Here is a 20,519-nt window from a genome sequence, read left to right as displayed (position 1 = left end):
GATTTATTTGCTTCCTTGTTTATTTTGAAATGTTGCCAGAAATTGAAAACAAAAAATTCAGAGGAGTTAAATTTCTTTTATGCCATTTTAGGATTTTATGCATGATTTCATGAAGTTGTGGTAAATACAATAGTACATATCTAATACAGCTTATAGGCTTATGTTTGCAACAGGCTGGAAACAATTGAGAGTAGTTTTCCTGAGCATAAACATAATGAAATTCATTGTGCCAAGTGTCAGACCACGAATACAGACAGGCACATGTGTGGTCAGCCTGCCCTTCATTTCTAGGAACAGTGTCATTTGAACAAATAGACTACATTGAAGTCAGACAGCAAATATTTGCTAGACTTTACTCATATACTCTGTTGATGCATGGTTGTTGTCCAGTCTTTCAGTTGTCTTGATTATGACCCATAGAAAAGATTGGCCTATCTTCACTGAAGGACCAAAGCACTTGTTTTCATGCATCTTGCAATATGACTCTCTGTACTGGTTGTCTGGCAGATAGCTAGCTTCCTATACTGTAATCTTCCATCAGGAATTTTGAAGATGTCTGTTGCATACCTAGTGAGAAGTTAAGCATAACTGCTTCATTTTCTTCCTGGACAACAAATGCTTTCATCATTAAGTTCAAGAAAGAGAGATACAAATTCTTACATCCATAACCAGTTACACCATAGACCAGCAGTCACCACTGGAGAAAACTTGGCAAAAAAAAAAAAAAAAAAAAGAAAAGAAAAAGATAAAGATCTGGAGGGTTTGGACCTAAAGTAACACGAGGAATGGGTGCTCATATAAAGAATGCCATTAGCATCCTGGGTTACAATAGGAAAAGCATAGCCAGGAGGTCACGGGAGTTGGTCCTTCGTTACTCAGCACTAGTGAGACAACTTCAGGACAACTGTATCCTGGCTTTCCCCAGAAAAAAGATGTATGCATACAAATCCAACACAGGGACATGAAGGTGATTGAGTTTGAAACACCTATTAAATAAGGAGAGGCTGAGAGAGCTCGAAAACTTCAAGGAAAGAAGGCTCAAGGAGGAGCTTATCAGTACGTATAAATTCCTGATTAGGTGGTTTCAAGAAGATAGAACCAGGCTCTGAGTGTTATCCACTGAAAAGAAAAGAGGCAATGGACACAAATTTAAATACAGGAAATCCTGTTTAAACATAAGGAAATTCACTTTTTTTTTTTTTGTTTTTAAGCTGAGAGTTGTCAAGCCCAGAAGTAGAGCTGTGGAGTTTCAATTATTGGACATATTCAGAGCAAGCTGCTGTAGTTTGCCCTGGTTTGAGCAGGTACATAGGACTGTGTGATCTTTAGAGGTCACCTAAACTGTTACCACCTAAACTGTTCTGTGATTCCATAAATTATGTTTCAAAATGTGAGTTGAGTAGTGTGCAATAGTGAGAGGAAGGTCTGGACAAAATTGTCAACAGAAATAAATCTTTGGCTAGAAGATCTTCGTGAGGTTGATATGCTTTGAAATCTTATGAATGAATTATTTACTATAATGAATATGCATACTTGAGGAGACACTTTAGAGTGCTTGGCAAACATTTGTTAAATTATCTTTGTCATTTGCTTGTCATTATACAAAGGCACTAAAAAAAATGCAACTTATCCAAAGTTGTTGAAGCTAGTGGAAGAATTTAGAGTTAAATTTGATGTGATTTTTCAAGTTTGACTGGACAAACCAGGAATAAAATTGTTTCTTTATAACATAAATTTCTGCTATTTCTAAATTTATATCTACACCAATTATGAAAATATGGCCAAAGGTAACTCACTGGGCCTTTGTAAGTACTTTACATTCTGAGGTAGTAAATGCTTCTAATGCAAGCTGCCTCTGTTGTGACCTGCCTTAATCTCTTCATGAAGGACTTGGTTATGTCATTCTCTGCATCCATCTCCACATACTGTACTGAACTCCACAGCCACCTTGCAGGGAATGTAAATAAAGTCATGGTATAATGTGAAGTTCAAGTCTCTCTTTCATTATTTTTCATTTTCTGAGGAGAATCAACAGTCACATGTTCATGGGAGTTGGCCACAAGGCAAAGAATTACAATGGAATTCAGATCAATTGTCTTGGATTTAACCCATCTAGGGAAGGGATTCTTGTATAACTGAAGGAATTTTTACAGGACTAAAATGTAGAAGCAGTGATTAATGCAAAATTTTAAAACAAAACAGTGATTTAAAATGTGAAATGTAGCATCTGAGAGGCAACTCAGAATGGCAGCTGTGAAGTGCCATACTCATAAATCAAAATAATAAATTCAAAATGTGTTATAATCCCAGTAATATAATCCAGATTATATGTTAGAGGGTAACAGTTGTACATTTTAAGTGCTAAAAGTTTGCTTTGCCTTTGGTCTGTTGCTTTAAAGTATGTGCTACTATAGGTAGAGTGTTGCTATATTCTAATATAGTCTATTTGTGTTAGATTCAATCAGTGTAAGTTTCTGTTCAAATGAAGATGCAAATTTAAATCATAGTGGAAAAACTCTGTAAGATGTGTATTTCTTTTTCGAGTAAGATACATAACATTAATGTACAAACATTTTTAGAGGGAAAAAAAAAAAGTTGCTTGCTGTGGTAGAGCCTTAAAATGAGTGTGAGAGCATTTTAATACAAGTGATGAGAACCTCCTGGACATGATTGACTTAAATTAGCTTGATTGCTTTTTATGAATTGCAGCTGCACTACTTAGCATAAAAATGCAAAACATCCAAAAATCATTTGCCTTGCAGCGTAGCAGAAGGATGGTTTTAGTTAGTCCTTAAGATGTTTCAAATGTTTATTCTACACAGATTCACTGAGAATGGATCCAGAACATATCTAGTTACAGAGAATTAGTACAGATATTGTAAACTTTGAGAAAATTAATTAAGGAAAATATGCTTCTTTATGAATTACATATTTAGAATTTTAGTATTTTTGCTTTTAACTTTATTAGAAAGTTAAACAGTTCAAAGATATTTGTTATTGTGGCATAATCAGGCATCTGCTAATAAAAGCTGAAAGACAGACTAGAATTTTTTGAGTGATGTACAGTTGTCTCACCCAACAGTGACGTGGTTGAAAGAAAAATTCTGAAGTTATGTAAAAAGAAGTGTCTTTAAGGGGAGAAAATTTTAGACCTGTGTTGTAGATTGCAACTTAGTTTTGAAATGGTAATCACAGAATGGTTGCTATCTATCATTTAAAGGTTGTGTTCTGTATATTGAGATTTGAGTTCTGATGGCCACTTATCACTCCTGTTTCTTTCTTTCTTTCCTTCTGACTGTACTGCTTGGAAAGACAGGATTCTGTCTTTGTTTTAAAGCATTCTATTCTTCAGTGGCATAATGATTTGTATAACGTGACCTCCAGACTAATTGAGTGAGTGCTGCTTTGTCTTCCCTGGCTGCTTAATGTTACCTTGTTCGCAGGAAAAAGTTCACACATTTGTATAAAACTTGCATACAACATACAGTAAAGAAAATTTTTCTTTACCTTTTCTGTTAGGTCTTGCAATCTAGTGCAGTGGTGACTGAGGGTAGAGGGTTATATTTCTTCTTGCATCAATAATGGAAGAGTTTAGAAAGCTTCAGTTACAGGGCACTTAATTGCATCTGTGCTAGCTAATTTGCAGGCTGCAGAGTTTTTACTAAGGGTACAATATATGCAGGAAGGAGAAAGGCTGGCTTTCCCATTATATATTTAGTTTTCAGCAATTATGAGATGATACACCTATGCATCGACAGATGTGCTTTTCTAATGCAATCTTAAGTTGGATTTATGTTCAATAAATTTGTAAGTGGTTGGTTTTATTCTCTAACTTCTAGCTCTATACTTTCTTACTAAAGGAGTACTGGGAAATTAAATCCTTTGAAGCATTGTTTTATACTCTTAATTACTTATGCATTTTGCCATTTAATTGAACTGTGTGAAATGTTTGTCACTATATGGGATTATTTAGTGAAAGCCACCAGGTATTATGACAGTGATGGTGGGAAATATTAGCAGTTCTTTCAGTATCCTCTTTAACTGCTGAGGTTGGAAAAGTCGTGGTTACTTTTTTTTGTTTTATTTTTTGCTTCTTAGGATGGTGTTATGTTACTCATAAGTAAGCACTGGTAAATATAATTAAATTAGCATAAGGCAGAGTCCTGTGTTGTTAATTTATGCTTGACTTTACATTAAGATTCATTCTTTATCTGGCATTTTCCTGTTGAAATGTATCTTTTTCCCAGTCTTTTGAAGGGAAAAGGGAGCAGGGTTCCACCCATGTGCAGAATAATCTGTCTGGAAAAAAAGATTACTTTCAAAATGCTTACCAGACAAAGGAAAACAGATGAGGAATGATACTTCTTTGATTTATTTATTTATTTTTGGAATTCTCTCAAAAGACAGATTTATAAGGCTCCAAGTAATTGACAACTGCCAGAAACTGGAAAGTGAATTTTCATACTAATATGTAGTTTCCATGGTTAGTAGATCTTCTCTCATGTAGCTCCTACTTCAGAGTTAAATTTTGTATACTCTGTTTTTAGCAGTAATGCTTGTTTACACATGCTTACATGAATATACATACATATGTAATTAAGCTATAGACTAAAATGAATATTAAGGCAAATTATGCAATAAATATTTTTTATAAACTGTCTTGCAGAGATGTATACAACTTTCTCCAACATATTAGCAAAATCTTCTCCACAGTTCCATATATCTTCTTATTTAAGGGTAACCTCATTCAAAGGATTAAAATCCTATTGTATTCAAAAAGCAGGAATTCTGGTGACATTTTGTTTGGAACAAAATAGTAACTCTAAGCTTGCAATTGCATGGTAAGCATAAGATTTAAAATTGGATTATAAGACTTAAATTCCCAGATTAGATAGCAGGCTTAAAAAATAGTGGAAATCTACTTGTAACTGAAGTGAAAATATTATCCTGAATATCTCCCTTTGAATTTGCTGTAAAGAGAACTAGACTAGATTCAGTATTTTTCTTTGATACAAGTGCTTATCTTGTAGACAAAGAAAACACATTATGTTTAATTTAGCTGTATCTAGTAAGGCATTTGATGCCATATCATGTTGGAAATTACTGAAGTTAGAGAAAATTGAGGTTTATCCAAGAATGGTTTGGTGAAATGTTAGCTACTGGGTAAACAGTTTAGATAGTGTGGTAGGAGAAAATTACTGTGGAAGTATTCTTTGGAAGCCTGTCAAGACCTAATGTTGCAGTGAGGCTTACTTAATATTTTTGCTACATAACTCACTAAACTTTGGAAGCACACTCACAAGATCTCAAAATGGACATCTCAGAGATGCATCATACTGGAACCAGTAGTAATGCTAAGGAGATTAAGATGATCTTGAATTCTGGAGTGGTATAAATAGATGAGATGTTCAAAGTTTAAGGTTTATGCCTTTTAGGATTGAAAGCTAAAACTTCTGTAATGTAAACATCGAGATAATGGTAGTAACAGCTTTGTTGGATATCCTGAGGAGGTTGGATGTCCTGGTGACCATCATTTTAATCACAACTAACTGATAATTTTGAAGACCCTTTGTAGCATTGTTCTGTAAAGCATTTTAATATCTGACAGTTATAAATTTTATTCTCAGGTATTTCATTTGAAAGAGTTTTTGCTGCATTCCCTCCAGTACTGAGATATCAGGAACAAATAGTTTGCTTTGTCATTGTTTCGCTGTTGCTAAATCACTCTCCCTCCTCAATGTTTTGTTTTGTGTCTTCATTTTTATATACAACAGCAGTTACATTTTGGCCAGGTATTTTTTCCTTTGAGCAAATATTATGTTGAACCAAAATCTGTGCTGCTTTTGCAGGAGTAGAGGGCCACGTTTTACAAGACTGGGATTATTGCTCTATGGCAGTTTGGTTGTATTTGGTATATATTAGCCACATCTTTGTTTCATATTAGGAGTGCTATAAGATGAGAGGTTCCTTGAAGAGAGATGGGCAAGGAGGAAAGATTTCTGTCAAGCTATTTCACTGTAGGTCACTGTTATTTGATGACTTTTCCATTCAAGTTCTAATGCAGCACAGGATCAAGCATGGCTTTGTGGTTCATGAATTCGCTGTGTTTGAAATCTAATAACATTTGCATGTTAGCCAGTATCATCTTAGACATTTTGGAGCAGGAAAGAATGTGATGGTATCCAGGAATTTATGGGTAAGGGCTCTTGAGTTTCTTGTACTGTGAAGAATCAGAGTTGGCTTTTATTCTCATTGAAAATTGATGTGTGGTTGAGGGTTATCTTTTCTGCATTTATTTACTGTATCAGGTTTTTCAGTTGAGGATTATCTTTTTTCATTTGTTTATTTAGTTACAGTACCTTGGCTGTCATTGTTGGCTCTTGTAGGTATCAGGTCATTCTCTGAAATTAGTTTCAAAGTTATTTCATTGCTGATTTGTTTTGTGAAAATACCCCTTACATATCTGACAGTATAAGACCACTTTTGTGATAGTTTGTTTTCATAACTAACTTCACATAGTTTGTTTAATGTTAACACTGTTAAGAAAGCAGCATATATCAGTTTTCCTGCTATTTTGTCCTGAGAAACAGTTTGTCTCCCAGGTGGAATATGACTGTAGTAAATCTGCAGCTTCCAGCTCAGTTTTAATTGCAAGATTATATCGTGAAGTGCTTGCTGAGAGATAATCTAGGAGACTGGAATTAGTATAAACATTTTGCAAATTTACCTCTATTGGTATGTTAGGAAGCCCACAACTTAAGTATATCTTTTTTCTTTTAATTTTCCATGTAACCTGTACTACAGACACTGTATTTATACAAAGTATGTTGTTGCTTTTATGTCTCAATTCCAATCTTGTGCATTTCTTTGTAGTGTTGTTTAGTCGTCAGTGTTGTCAGTCAGCTTTTTTCAGACATTCAGAGTATGAGATGGTGTATCTCGTTCGATGACTTCAGTGATTTAGAATATAATTCCTTCTTCTATTCTTCCTAAAATGCTTCAAGAATGTTACTCTGAAGATGACATAGGAAAGGAGTTACTAATTTGGAACAATAGTTACCAAACTAATTAGTTTGGTTACAATAGACAGTAGTCTTTTCTTGAGATACCGAGTTAGCTTCTCTTGGTCTCTCTGTGTAGTAGTAGTAGTAGTCTCTCCATGTCTGGGTTTTACTATCTGGGTCAGGCACTGATGGGAAAAGTTTGGAGAACTGCCACATCTATATTCCCATAAGATCAGACCAGCAAGTTCAGACACTTTATTGATGAAACTGTCCAAAGCCACTGCTGGTGTTGAGCTGTACTGGAATGGATTTTCCAGTTTTTGAAGTAGACTTTTTGCTAAAATTAAGCAATGCTGTTGCACAGGAGTGTTAAATATTGCTTTGAGTTTTGCATCAGTCAGAATCCTTCATTTTGAATAATACTTTGCTATCATGGCCATGGTGTTTTTCTGTTCTCTATAAAAGAATGTTTGTTCCTTTGTTGTTCTCTATTGCCAGAATAGAGCTGTATTTCTTAAATGAGCTACTAAGTGAGATCCTGTTCTCTTTCTGGTTATCTTTTGTATAGAGTAGTCAACACTGTCATCCACATGAGTAGCAGTAACTTGTGCATACAGCATATTGAAGTGATGCTGGAAGTTTTTAATTTGTTCACTAAAATCTCTTAGCTATTATTATTGTTTTCTTTTTCATCAAGTATTAAAATTTTTTTCTTTACTATCCTTTGAATCTGACTTTTAAAAAATTTTTTTACCTAGTGATATTTAGTCTTAGAATTTCTTCCGAAGTTCACATGCCAAGCTTCATTTACTCCACAAAAAGAATCTCAATTCTTGATCCTCCTTCAGTGAAAGAATTAGACTTTGTAAATTGCATGTAGTAAGCACTTATTCTTTCCCTGGGCTTAGTGTATTAATCTCCAAGATTCTGTAACAGAAAAACAAAGATTTTACCACACTGCTAACGGGATTCATCGTCATTGATTGAGTTTGGAATACTTGTTTGGATCATTTATAGTGCTGAGGACTTGTTATGGAAGCATAATTCTGCAGGGATTTCATAGTTGGAATAAATCAGTGATAGTATCAGCATCTGATGCCATCCAACTCACCTACTTAATTCAAAAAGAAATCTCATCAATATCTTGTGTAGTCTTTTACCAAGAACGTACATAACAAAGTAGTCTTTTTTAGGGTCCAATTAGGGAACTTTCTATCCCCCCCCCTTCCTTTTTCTTTTAATTAGTTTTAATATCATTCATTAATTATTACATCTGTCAAATGGTTTTGAATATATGTTTCTGCACTGAATAGAGAACTAAAGATTTCATAACTTCTAGTTTTATTTCTATAAAGATGTAATCAAATTGTCTAATCTGTCTCAGTTTTTTTTTTTTTAGAAGACCTGACTTCTGAATTCCAGGAAATTTGTGTCCTTGGTCTGATTGAACAAAGAATGTAAGATAGGATTTCATTTTCGCAGTTGATTTGTAACTTTTCTGCTAGCGCATGTATCTTTTTATATTTAATGTCTAGGACAGAGCTGAGCCAGCTAGGGTTTCTAGTGATTCTATCCTTTTATCTTTTTAAAGCCTCTTTGTGGGAGGGTTTGGCTGGGTACTACCAGCTTTAGAAGATATCTGTAAATATGAAGATTATGCCAGACATTGACAAACTGTATCTTCAGTGAGGTTTTTAACCTTGAGAAGTATTTTTGTGGGCAAGTAACAGAAAAAACAACATAGATCTACTAATTTATATGTCAACTCTTCTGAGTAAGTGAAATGCCAAATATTCCACATTGTCTTTTTGTCCATCTATTATACTAACACACTGTACTCTGTTTGGATTTGAGGAAAGTGTCTTCTTGCCTCCTATTTGCAATTATTTCTTAAGCTGTTCTCTGGTTAGAGACAAACTCTACTCTGCTTCTCACAAACTGAAGTTTTGATAATCTCTTAGCTAATCTCACATATCACAGTATCTAAAATTTCACACTGATGTAAGTCTTATACATCTTAGAGATGTATCAAATCTGTATGTATGAACTAGATGATGGATGCATGCCTTATTGTACATCATCTATGCAGTAAGGTAATGTGTGGGGTTCACTGTAGTTGTGTTTGTGCAGCAAACCTAGCATGATATTCTGCCTTGCTGTTTATGCACAGATCACATGAGCAATAGATTTTTATTAGACTTGTGCATGGATCTGACTCATATGGCAGGGGCCCTAGCTGTGAGAGGTTCACTCTTCTTTCCTGGGCTTGCTTCCCTATGCACCACTGCAGGTCCCAGGCCTAAGGAAAGTGCAGAGCTTTGATTGGACTGGCAGGCTTGCAAGTGACATTCTGCTCCCTGCTGTGTATCGTCCCTGCATTTAGACACACTGACAGACTTATGTAGAAGACTAACTGAGATGGTGTTTCTTCACTTGAAATATCCTAGGCCACTTATAAAAAAAAAAAAAAAATCAGACATTTTTTAATCAAAGAGATTACAGGTGGTTAGAAACAGATACAGATTTGAGACAAATGCAGCAGTTTCCAGAGAAAAGCCTATGACCTGGGCTCTGAGAGAATATGGGCAGGAGAGATACAAAAGCATACTTCTTGAAGAAAACACTGTTAAATTTAAAGCAAACAATGTACATTCAGCTTATTATTTTAACCTTCTTCTCTGTTCTCTGTGTTCTTATGAATAAATGAAAAATATTGCTCAAGCTGTTTTATGTCACTGTATTTATGAGCTGGCCATATATTCTGGAAGATAAGCCTGTAGCCAAGCCTGTAGCCAGCTGGACTTGCAATGAAGGAATATATGATAAACAGGTGGGTGACATAAGCAGGTGTTCCAGTCTCAGAGCAAGGTGAATCATAAGTATCTCCTCTGAGATATGTGAGAGTGGGAGAGGGAGTGAGGCCAAGTGTACAGCTCTCATCCTTGCAGGCTAACATGGACTCTAGTTAGATTGAAGAGCTTTAACTGTTGGCAGCTTCTTTGTTTGAATGTCCTGAGATATAAACTTCAATGTGCTTTTCAAAAATCACTCTTATTGCTATGTCAGCTATTTGCAATAATTGACTTGTACAATTAAGACAAAAATTAAACTGAGAAAAGAAACTGATATAAAAATTTGATTATCATATATGAAATGAACAAATATTTACTGTTTTTTTAATATTATTATGGAATTCAGTACATTTTTTCATGAAGCAGTCAGAGTGCATTGGCTTGACTTAAAAAAAAAAAAAAAGCATATTATGGCCTTTTAATTCACTTTCCATTAATCTCTTAAAGTATAATAAAATTTGAATGTTATTGGAGACAAATTTCAAAAGTTAAAAAGCTACTTGGATTGATAGTTTTGTAAATTGGTTTTAAGTATTTTGAATTTATAACTATCATAATGTTGCTAAATAACATTGACTCTGGAATGTCTGACTTCCTTTCACGGTAATTCAAAAATATTATGACAGCTATAGTTTTATAGCGAGCATAAAATCAGTGAGGTAAGTTCAATGAGGTAAGGTTAGTGTTGGAAGTTTTATTAACAAAAACTTTAAGTATTAGCACATGAGTTACAATTCCCATGTGTTTTTCAAAATTTGCTGGAACTGAACTGAATATTAACTTTGGACTACTTGCTTTAAACCTAATTTTAATGACAAGGATAGGCAAAGATTTACTTGAAGAAAATAGCTGTTAAGCAGTTGACTGCATTGAAAAGCCACACACAATCAGTATTCCTTGTGGCATACAGTGCTCCACAAGGATGGGTTTCAAACTGCCAGAGGGAACCATTCTTATCTTGACTGCACTTTGTTGCAGCTAAGACCTTTTCTGGTTTGTCTGACACTGATTTGTATTACTATTTTACTCTTATAAAGGAGGACGTAATCTGGACTAGTGAGGTTAAATAGAGTTTAAAAAAAAATAATAAAAAACAATCAGTGATTGATTAGTAGAGACTGTGACAGACAGCTGTTGGGAGGGAGGCCAGGATTTTTTGGACCACCTGGATGCCATCTTTTGAGGAGTAGGTAAAGGAGGATAAGTGATGGATGCATCATGCCAGCATTCCTACATTGCTTGTAGGAATTGAAAGAGCTTGTGACACCATGGGGGCAGAGGTATGATATGCTATGAGTTTATTCTGATGAGAATAGGTAATCTTGTGTTATAAACCACTCTATAGTGTTGCTCATTGTGTCCTGAATAGCTTGAATGTGCTCAGCTGCTTTATGCCCCTTTCCATTTGTCAGCTCTTAGATACTAAAGCAGTGAAAAGAAGACAGTCAAATAGGTTCTTTAAGGAATGCAAAGCCTGTTAATTATCAGGTCTCTAATAACAGAATTTGCTGAGTTAAAATATAAAGTAGAGCAACCACTGTGCCTAGAACAATAGAGATGAGAAATGTTATGGTTTTGTTTGGGAAACAGTTAATTTTCTTCATGGAAGCTCATACAATGCAGCATTGTAGATTTTTGATAAAAACAGTGGTGATAACAGAGCAGTGTTTTTGTTGAAGAAAAGGGCTTACACAGAGCAAGGACTTCTCTCAGCAAACTTCTGCCAGTGAGCAGGCTAGGTGTGCACAAGAAGCTGGGGGGAACACAGCAAGGACAGCTGGCCCAGGCCGAACAAAGGGACATAGCATCCATAGCATTATACTCAGATATTAGAGGAGGAAGGGTTGGATGTTTGGAGTGATAGCATTTGTCTTCCCAAGAAACCGCTGCATGTGATGAACCCTGCTTTCCTGGGAGTGCCTAAACATCTGCCTGCTGATGGGAAGCAGTGAATGAGCTCCTTGTTTTGCTTTGCCTGCATGCACAACTTTTGCTTTACCTAGTGTGGTGTCTTTATCTCAACCCGTGGGTTCTTACACTTTTACCTTCCTGATTCTGTCCCCCATCTCACCTGGAGAGTGATGCATGGTGCTGAGCTGCCTGCTGGGCTAAGCTGCAACATGAAATAATGCTTAAAAGTGTGGTTTTCCTCTAATAAGGAAAAAAGCTAGTTAACTCACGGAAGCTTCAATTTGGAAAAAGAAAGTGGTAAGCATATTAACCGTACAAAAATCAGGTGTCTGTTCTGTCAAGATATCAGTACATTATATTTCCTTGTGTAGATAGAAATGTATAAATACAAGTACTAAGATCTTTAATAGTTGTTTTTTGTGATTAACTGAAGTTATCCCTTTAAAAAGAACTGCATAATATGCTAGGGTAATACACAGGCATGTCAGCAACCCCACAGAGCCTGGAGTGGTCATCACAAAGGGAGAAAATAATAGTACGAAAGGGCAAAGAACCATAGAATGGTCTGGGTTGTAAAAGGACCACAATGATCACCTAGTTTCAAGCCCCCTGCTATGCACAGGGTCACCAACCACCAGACCAGGCTGCCCAGAGCCACATCCAGCCTGGCCTTGAATGCCTCCAGGGATGGGGCATCCACAGCCTCCGTGGGTAACCTGTTCCAGTGGAAGAAGAAGAGCTCTGGGGGATAGGAAAGCAAATATAGTGTGTGCTGGAACAGAAATGGGATTAGGAGGGAGAAACACAATGCATTGCAGTTTGCTTTTTCTATTACCCCAGGTGTGGTACTGCAGTGTACTTGGTGCTTAACTAGTAGCTTCAGATTTGCTTTAATTAAAAAAGTTCTACAACCAAACTTTTGCTTTAAATATATTCATTTATTCTGGTACAATAAATAATTCTAACAGTGAAACACAGTAGTGCTTCTTCACATTTTCCTTTCTCGTGGAACTCCATAACACTAAAACCACTTTCATAAATGATATATATATGGCGTATCAGTTACACAGTTAACAGTAAGGGACCTCAAAAAGTAGACGTCACTACTGGAGCTGGTCATGAGTGGCGGGTGATGACATGAAGATTTATAAAGTTTGACTTTGAATTTGGCAATTTTTAGCACTTACATGAACTTTTCTTAGCATAGCCCAGTTTTGAATTTTTTGTATATTTCTAGAGCAAGTGACAGAGTTTATTGTATTAAATAGTTTAAATAAGTAGTTGCTGAGCAAAAACAACTTGGACAAAATTAAAAAGCAATTTACTTGGACAGAAGTCTTTGAAATACTTTATGTGTTAGCTATCAGATCTGCTTTTGCTTTATTTTTCTGGAAAATGATGGTATTCTTCAGATTGCCAAGTTTTACTAGTAAATGTACTGCCAAATCTTGGGAAAAATAAGTCAAGGACTCTTAAAATTACATAGTGTTGAGTGAAAAGCCAAAGAGAAGGTTTTTGTATACCAGAAATCCTTATTCTTTCAAATATAAAAATACATATCTGATGCTGTGGAGTGACCTGTATTTAATTTCCTTTCAGGTTGTTTAAAATGCTACAGACATAAAAGGAGGAGTAACAAAAGTGGCAGACGTTTCTCGCAGTGTACGGGCACGCTCTATTTAAAATATTCATTGCTTTATTATTTTGGGTAGAAGTGATTTCACTGTACCATTTTCAGGGAAAATATTTCTAATACTGGCATATTCATCTTGGCTTTAAACAAAGTTGTGTGTTTTGTATTTTGCTTCTTGTCTTCCACAAGATGAGGAGTTGACTTAACAACTTTTTGGTTTTACACCATCTGGAGGTTTGTAATTGACATATGTAGTGATGTCATACATGCTTAGCACTGAACAGACAGTGTATAGTGAAAGGTTGCGTGCAGTTCAGTCTGAGGTAGTTTTATTTTGTGTCATGAGAAATGTAAAAGTTTTGGTTTGCATTTACTGGAGACAGAAGGAAGAATTTAGGGAAGGAAAGAATGACTGACATAACCAATGTTCTTGTAAATCTTAACATTGCATTCCTGTGTATAGAAAATAAATCTGTACACCTAAGACCACACACAGGATGAACTGTCTATTCACTGTTCCAGGCTGGCACTGGCTCAGCCTTCTGCCTCCTTGAAAACTGGCATAAAGTTCTGATTTTAGAATGGCTCGTTACTGTATGTGTTAGTTTGGGAGATGATAAACCTGTTCTGTCAAAATATCTGAGCCTAATATCTAAGCCTTCGTTGTGTAGGTGGTCTTTATGAGTTGAGTTCTGTTGTATCAGTTTCAAGATATCTGACATCTGTTTTTTTGAGGATGTAAGAAAGTATAGTTACAGTTAGGAGATTTTTTTTTCTTCCCAACATTAGTGTCAGGGCATAATCTAATTTGATTCCCTCAAAAAGTATTTTCTGAGAAAGCAGGCTGGAGATTGTACTTGCAAGGAGAAAAGGATGACGCAGATTAAAAGCCATGCTGTGAACTGAATAGTCTCCTTTTCTAATCCTACAGGTCTTAATTTCAGCTCTTGCATGGGCTTGGCTTTGATATGTATGATAGTTTTGCCCAGGGGAGGTGAAAAATATTACTGCACAGAGGGGAAAAGAAGGAACATCAAATAAGATACAGTCTTAAAAAAAAAAAAAAAAAAAAAAAAAGCAGTAGGAAAATGTATGTTTTGCGAAAGATTAATTTGAATCACTGTGATCAGGATTGAAACCTGGGAAATGCTTTGTCAGCATCCCAGGTCAGTAGCTTCATATCAGAGAAAGATTTCTGTTTCACCAGAAGGGTGGAAATCCTTTAGGAAGGAATTTTCTCCTAATTCTTTGGAACTCAAACTCCAGCTGGAACAGATCAATCAGTGTCTGACCTATGGTTCGTTTGGAAAGGGCTGTAGCAGATAACAGTGCATTTGCTGTGGCACAGACGTGACATCACGGGTTGTTATGGAAGTGTCAGAGTCCCTGACTAAGAGTGTGTGGTGTAAGACCATGTTTTGTCTCTGTGGGCCAGAATGAGGAAGGTCTCTGTCTGGAGCGGAGCACCTTCTTTCCTCCCTCAGGGCTGAAGGTGCATATGTTTGCTAGGGAATAGAAATAACAGCCTTGTTATAAGCTGGTGAAAGAAAATTTCCTTGGAAATTTGGGGCAAATACATTTGTGAAGAGTGAGAACCATTTGCAGAGCCTTTAGGACAGGGGAATGGCTTTTGAATTAGAAAGTGCTGCTCAGCCAAGTCTGGGTGTAAGCTACTGTTATCCCAGTCCCCAGGGAGCAGTATCAGTGCTTTGTTTACCCGTGGTTCTAATCACTTCCAACTCCCTTTAAAGTCAAGTACAAAGCCTCTACTTTAGTAGCAGTTGGCAAACGAGACTTGCAATGCCTGAATGAAGAAAACCCCTCCTGGAGCTCCTGCTGCAGGTTATGATGAGCTTCTCAGCTGCAGCTTAAAGGCACAGCAGAGATTTTTGTGATTTGACATAAGGGATTGCTTAACGACATGCACCAAATAAGTGATTAAGTATAAAAATGAATAAATGTGGTAATGAGTTTCAGATGAGGTCTTCCGCATTTATTAAAAGGGGTCTGAAAGTTAGCTGCTACTACTCTTTCTTTAAAGTTAAGAAGTCACATTTGAATCTAATATTGCCCACTGCTTACAAACTGCAAGACACTATTACTACAATACTGTAAAAAAAAATGTTAAAAATATACTAAATCCAGAAGAACATAAATCTTTCTTTTCCAGTGTATAGAGAAGCAATGAGCCATTTTAAGAGCAGGAAGAACATGCATTTTGAGATCCAATAGATCATCTAAATTAGTCCCAAGCCAAGTTTTAAAATGGCATTGCAAAGACTTCTGGTCACAATAACTTTAGAATTACAAAACTAAGAATATAAATAAAAATAAATCAGACTTGTGTTGATTATTTTGTACTTTAATAATGTTCTGATTAACTAGAAAAAAATGATGCTTGATGTATATGATCCTTACTGACTATTCCAACTGTACAGCCTGAAAATGCAAAACTAACATTTAAGTTCTTTCAGTTATTTCCATTTGCTATGAATAAACTTTGTGAATTTGTCGGTAATGTAAACTTTAAACCCTAATTCTTTATTTTCTGACATCTGTATGTTTGAAATTTGGATTAGTGAATCTAAAATTTCGCACTCGCCTGACTTCCTGGAGCTCCCTACTAGATGGAGAATTATTCTAGACTGCCACATCATATATTTTCAGTTCAAACCTTGTCTTCTCAATAGTGTGCCTAGCAGCCAAAACAAGCCTGTATGGATCCACTTAATATGAACACCTCCTGGTTTCAGAGCTGTAGAGGAAAACAGTATCAGAAAAATGGCCTCTTTTCAAGGAGACCTGTCTTAGCAGTAACAAATGATTACAGTGTTTTTATCTGCATTCTCTACTTTGCATGAAATGATAACGCTGTGCTAAAAGCTTGTAAACCTTGCAAATGTACTCCATTCCCATGTTGCCCCTCTGTGCTTTCTGTGCACCATAGTGGCTTTGTCTCTCTAGATGGAGCAGAAGTGCAAATGTAGAAGCAAGTCTGTAATAGTATTTTTAGTATCTACTCTCCTGGACTGGAAGCTTCAGTGTATTAACTAGCCTTCTGGAAAACTAAAATACTTCACTAAGAATAAGGTCTTGATTCTGATAATGCTGACTTGAGTTTGGGAGTGAGAGGCTGCATAAGGAATGCAAAGTGGAATCCAGAGCACTTAACACTATTGAAGGCCTTTTATTAAGTTACTTCTGTTTAGGAAAATCTTTGAAATACCCCTTGTTTTATCTGACAGGAAACTGTGCTTACTATAGAAAAGTACAGGAAGGCCCATTTGTTAAGAGACTTATGAAATGTCCATTGGAGAAAAGCAGAGAGCTGTATAATTTCCCTGTTTGTTGTGTTAAATAGTTCTGCTTCTAGATTACGGATCTATGCCCAATTTTGTATAGTGGCTGTAATATCAAGTTGCCCGCTTCATGGCTTTAATGGGCAAGTACAGGGTACAGAGTGCTGTTTTCAATTAATTATTTAATAAGTCGAGATGATTTCTTTTGAATCGTTTGTTCAAGAATCTTAGAGTTTCAAATTTTCTGCTTTTTTTTCTATTCATGCTTTGTTGCTGAAACTCCTTTCTTCTAAAATTTTAGCGAGTCATATGTGTAGATTTTCTTTGGTCCAAGGTAAATCTACACTTAGAAAATCTACACTAACAAAAAAGAAATGCTTCCTAGGTGATACAAAAAGCAAATGAAAAATATAGTGCTCATCCTTACTAACACCCAAATATGTTTGATTTACTTATTGTAGGTTGATGCCTTGCGGTTACGATTGGAAGAAAAAGAAACATTTCTCAATAAAAAAACAAAACAACTTCAAGACCTCACAGAAGAGAAAGGAACCCTGGCTGGAGAGATTCGGGATATGAAAGACATGTTGGAAGTAAAAGAAAGGAAAATTAATGTCCTTCAAAAAAAGGTAAGATAACTGATGAAATGGTATGCTGTAAAACTCATGAGGCACCTATAATGGAAATACACTTCCTGAGCCATTTTACTTTTAAATTATTACAAAAACTGCAAAGAGTAAGTTGGTAGTAGCTCTGTAAGGTGTTTTATTTTCCATGAGGTTGTTTCTATGGTATTATATTTTATTTATATTACAAATTTTTATGTGATGCAGTTTGGAAAAAGATTCTGGCAGTTAAATGAAGACCTAAAAATCCTGTCAAATCTTACTCCTTGCCATCAGGGTTTCTTTTATACCTACTGTATGAGAACTGCTGAATCATGCCTGAACCTCTGATTGGTGACCTGAGGCGAGCAATGAGTCAGCCACGGGAGCACAGGTGAAGGCAATTCACCTGTGCTGCTGGAAGGGGTGGAGCCTGGCTCCACCTCTACTAGACTCATTTAAGAGCTGACTACCAGTGGGAAAAGATCTCTTCTAGAGATCCCTTCTCTGGAGTTTTGTAGTGAGCCCAGGATGTGGGTAAGCATTCTATCTATTCTCCTTTTGTTATTATAATCTGCTTAGCCAAACTCTCCTGTTTATTTCATAATTATAACATCTCTATATTCATTGACTATACACCTAGTAACACTGAATACTGGTCTTTCCAAGTAATGCAAGCTGAATGAAATATGTGATACTTCTAAAAGATCAGTACATTTCCTTTTTTTCTGTAAATACACTTTGGTAGAGAGAGCAAAGGAAGTGGGGAAAGAACCCAAATTATGTCAATTATTTGCTTTTCCTATGCAGGATGGGCTACAGATATTCAGAATGCAAGATTACTTCAAACAGCCTTATTCTTACTGCTAATTTTACACAGATTTAGCTCAATTGCATGTTGGATTTAATTGTTAGAGTTTCCACTTTGTGGTGGAGATGTGGGGTTGAACTTTCTTGGGAATGTAGCTCTGGATTCTACATACGGTTGTAGAGTGCTTACTTACCGTATCCTTTTTCTTACACACACAAAATGGTTTATGTGAGAGGGTATGTACTGTGTGTGTTTGCATTGCTTCAGTGTATAGAGACGCACTTGAGAGCATAAACGAAGAAAGTGTTTGTGGGATCAAATACATTTTTCTTTCCTCCATTTACAGCCAATTAAAGAATGTCTAGTCCATATTGTCAGTTATTCTTTAGATAGTTATTGCCAGAGAGCAACCTAAACTTTTCTTTACTAGTAATGAGGCTGATAGACACATTTTTCTACAATTCTACAGTGATTTTCCTCTGGATTTCATATATAGTTCGTATTGCTTATCTGTGCTTCTCTTCTGTCTGCATTTGACATCGTATTTTGATGAAATACAGTGATAAATGAAATGGATGGGTAGGAGGGATGTGGATTCAGTGATCAAAATTTTCATTGTGCAGGGATTCTCAAATAGTCTAGTAGTGTACATTATCATCTAAGAAAGAAGTTTGGAGCAGGCTGCGCAGGGATGTGGTGGAGTCGCTGCTCCTGGTGATTTTAAAGAAAAAGGATAAATGTGGCATTTAGAGATGTGGTTTTGTGGGTCTGGTGGTTATGGGTTGATGGCTGGACCTTAGTGGTGTTTTCCAACATTAATGATTCTGAGATGTCGGATGTACCTCTTTTCTTTCCAGTTTTGACAACGTATTATTCCAATAGCAACCATATCACCGTATCTGAAAATATATTTGGTTTAAAAAATATATATATATATTGATTGCTGTTATTTTATTCTTTATGTAAGTCTATTATGTTTCCATCTTCTACTTCCTGGATTACTTGTTCCTCTTCAATTTCTCCAGTTATTGCTCATTTTCTGATCTAGCCACTTCTTCCATTATTGCTTTTACCTCAAATGATGATGGCCAAACATCTGGTATTTGAATATTTAAAAATTAATCTGCCTTCATAAAGCACATGTGCGTGCTGAAGTCAGTGAGGGTAAAACACTGTGCACCACCTCAGATTACACGCAAGCTGAAACAGTTAGGCCCTCTAGTGGATTGTTCATTCTTTACATTCCAGTAAGATGTTGCGCCATTCATTAGTCTCATAAAACCACTTTTGAAAATGAAAGGAATTTCTTGTGGTTTTTAAGTCCCCCCCAAAGCATTATATAATGTAGGCAATATAATTTTTTTTTTTCTGGGACAGATTTTCTCTATGTAATTTAGTTTTGACATGAGGACAGATGAATAACCTATTATTTTGTTGCCTTTGTTTGTTGATGCAGTATAGATAGCTACATCTTTCTTTGCTCTTCTTTGTTACATTCTCTTAAAACAGTATTTATTTTACAGGTTGTATTTGTGTAATTGAAGAAGGAATAATGTATATACAGTACTTAAAATTTCAGTTAGTAATAACCTGAAATGACTGGGAAGGAATATGTAGAAGTGTCTAATTCTATATTCTTTCTCTTGTATACATTACTTGTATCTACTATGTTGAAAAATAAAAAGGATTCGAAAGCAAAACCAAGAAAGCTCATTTTCAAGGATAGATTTTTTTTTTTCTTTTAGATAGCTGTTTTACTTAGAGAATAAGATACCTTCTCATGAAGGCTCCCTACTAAAAAATATGAAAGAAACAAAAATATAGGGAACAAACCAGTCATGGTGAATCCTACAGGATGGCATAGGAACATATGTAAGGCATTTTTTTTTTTGCCTAAAAGTTTACTGAGATACATAATGAGCTAATGATGCATTGTCCTTCCATTTGTTGATTTTTGATGTATTTTTAAAGCAAATTTAAAAAACATCACACTATTTAGTATAATTTGTAGGCCTAAAGGAGGCCAAATTTTGGAACTGCAAGCATTCAGAGGATTTGGATCAAGGTAGATTGGTATGGAGTAATAATAAACTTATGTCAATGTCAGGGGTGCAATATTACTTAATATTTCTTTCTTTTAGAATCTTTGGCACCACTGTTTCATTTTAGTGCCAGTAAAGTTGGGTATGTTGTTTTAATAGCCCTGTTTAACCTGGCAAAGCTAGTCTTACACCTCATATCTGTCAGTTTAGCATGCTGAGGGGCAGACCTCAGAATTCTTTATATATTTCTTACCAGAATGTGCAAAGTTCTATGAATATGTCTGAGGTGTAGCTTGAGGGGCAGAAGTGCTGAACTGGATGACAATTGTTTTATATCCATTTTTTTCCCAAATTTTCATACA

At 35.8% G+C, this 20,519-nt stretch overlaps 1 protein-coding gene across 2 annotated transcripts in view; it reads left to right on the top strand.

Moving 5' to 3' along the window:
- Positions 1-20,519, top strand: part of ERC2 (ELKS/RAB6-interacting/CAST family member 2) — a 429,234-nt gene that overhangs the window by 114,884 nt on the left and 293,831 nt on the right. For both annotated transcript variants that reach the window (XM_031609751.2, XM_090148181.1), the window contains exon 7: positions 17,161-17,328. In XM_031609751.2, coding sequence (XP_031465611.2) covers positions 17,161-17,328 — 168 coding nt within the window. The remainder of the gene's footprint in view (positions 1-17,160; positions 17,329-20,519) is intronic.

This window comes from Phasianus colchicus, chromosome 11 (genome assembly GCF_987193195.1).
Source record: "Phasianus colchicus chromosome 11, bPhaCol1.hap1.1, whole genome shotgun sequence".
NCBI classification, from domain to species: Eukaryota; Metazoa; Chordata; class Aves; order Galliformes; family Phasianidae; genus Phasianus; species Phasianus colchicus.
This window is presented reverse-complemented; position numbering and strand designations above follow the sequence as displayed.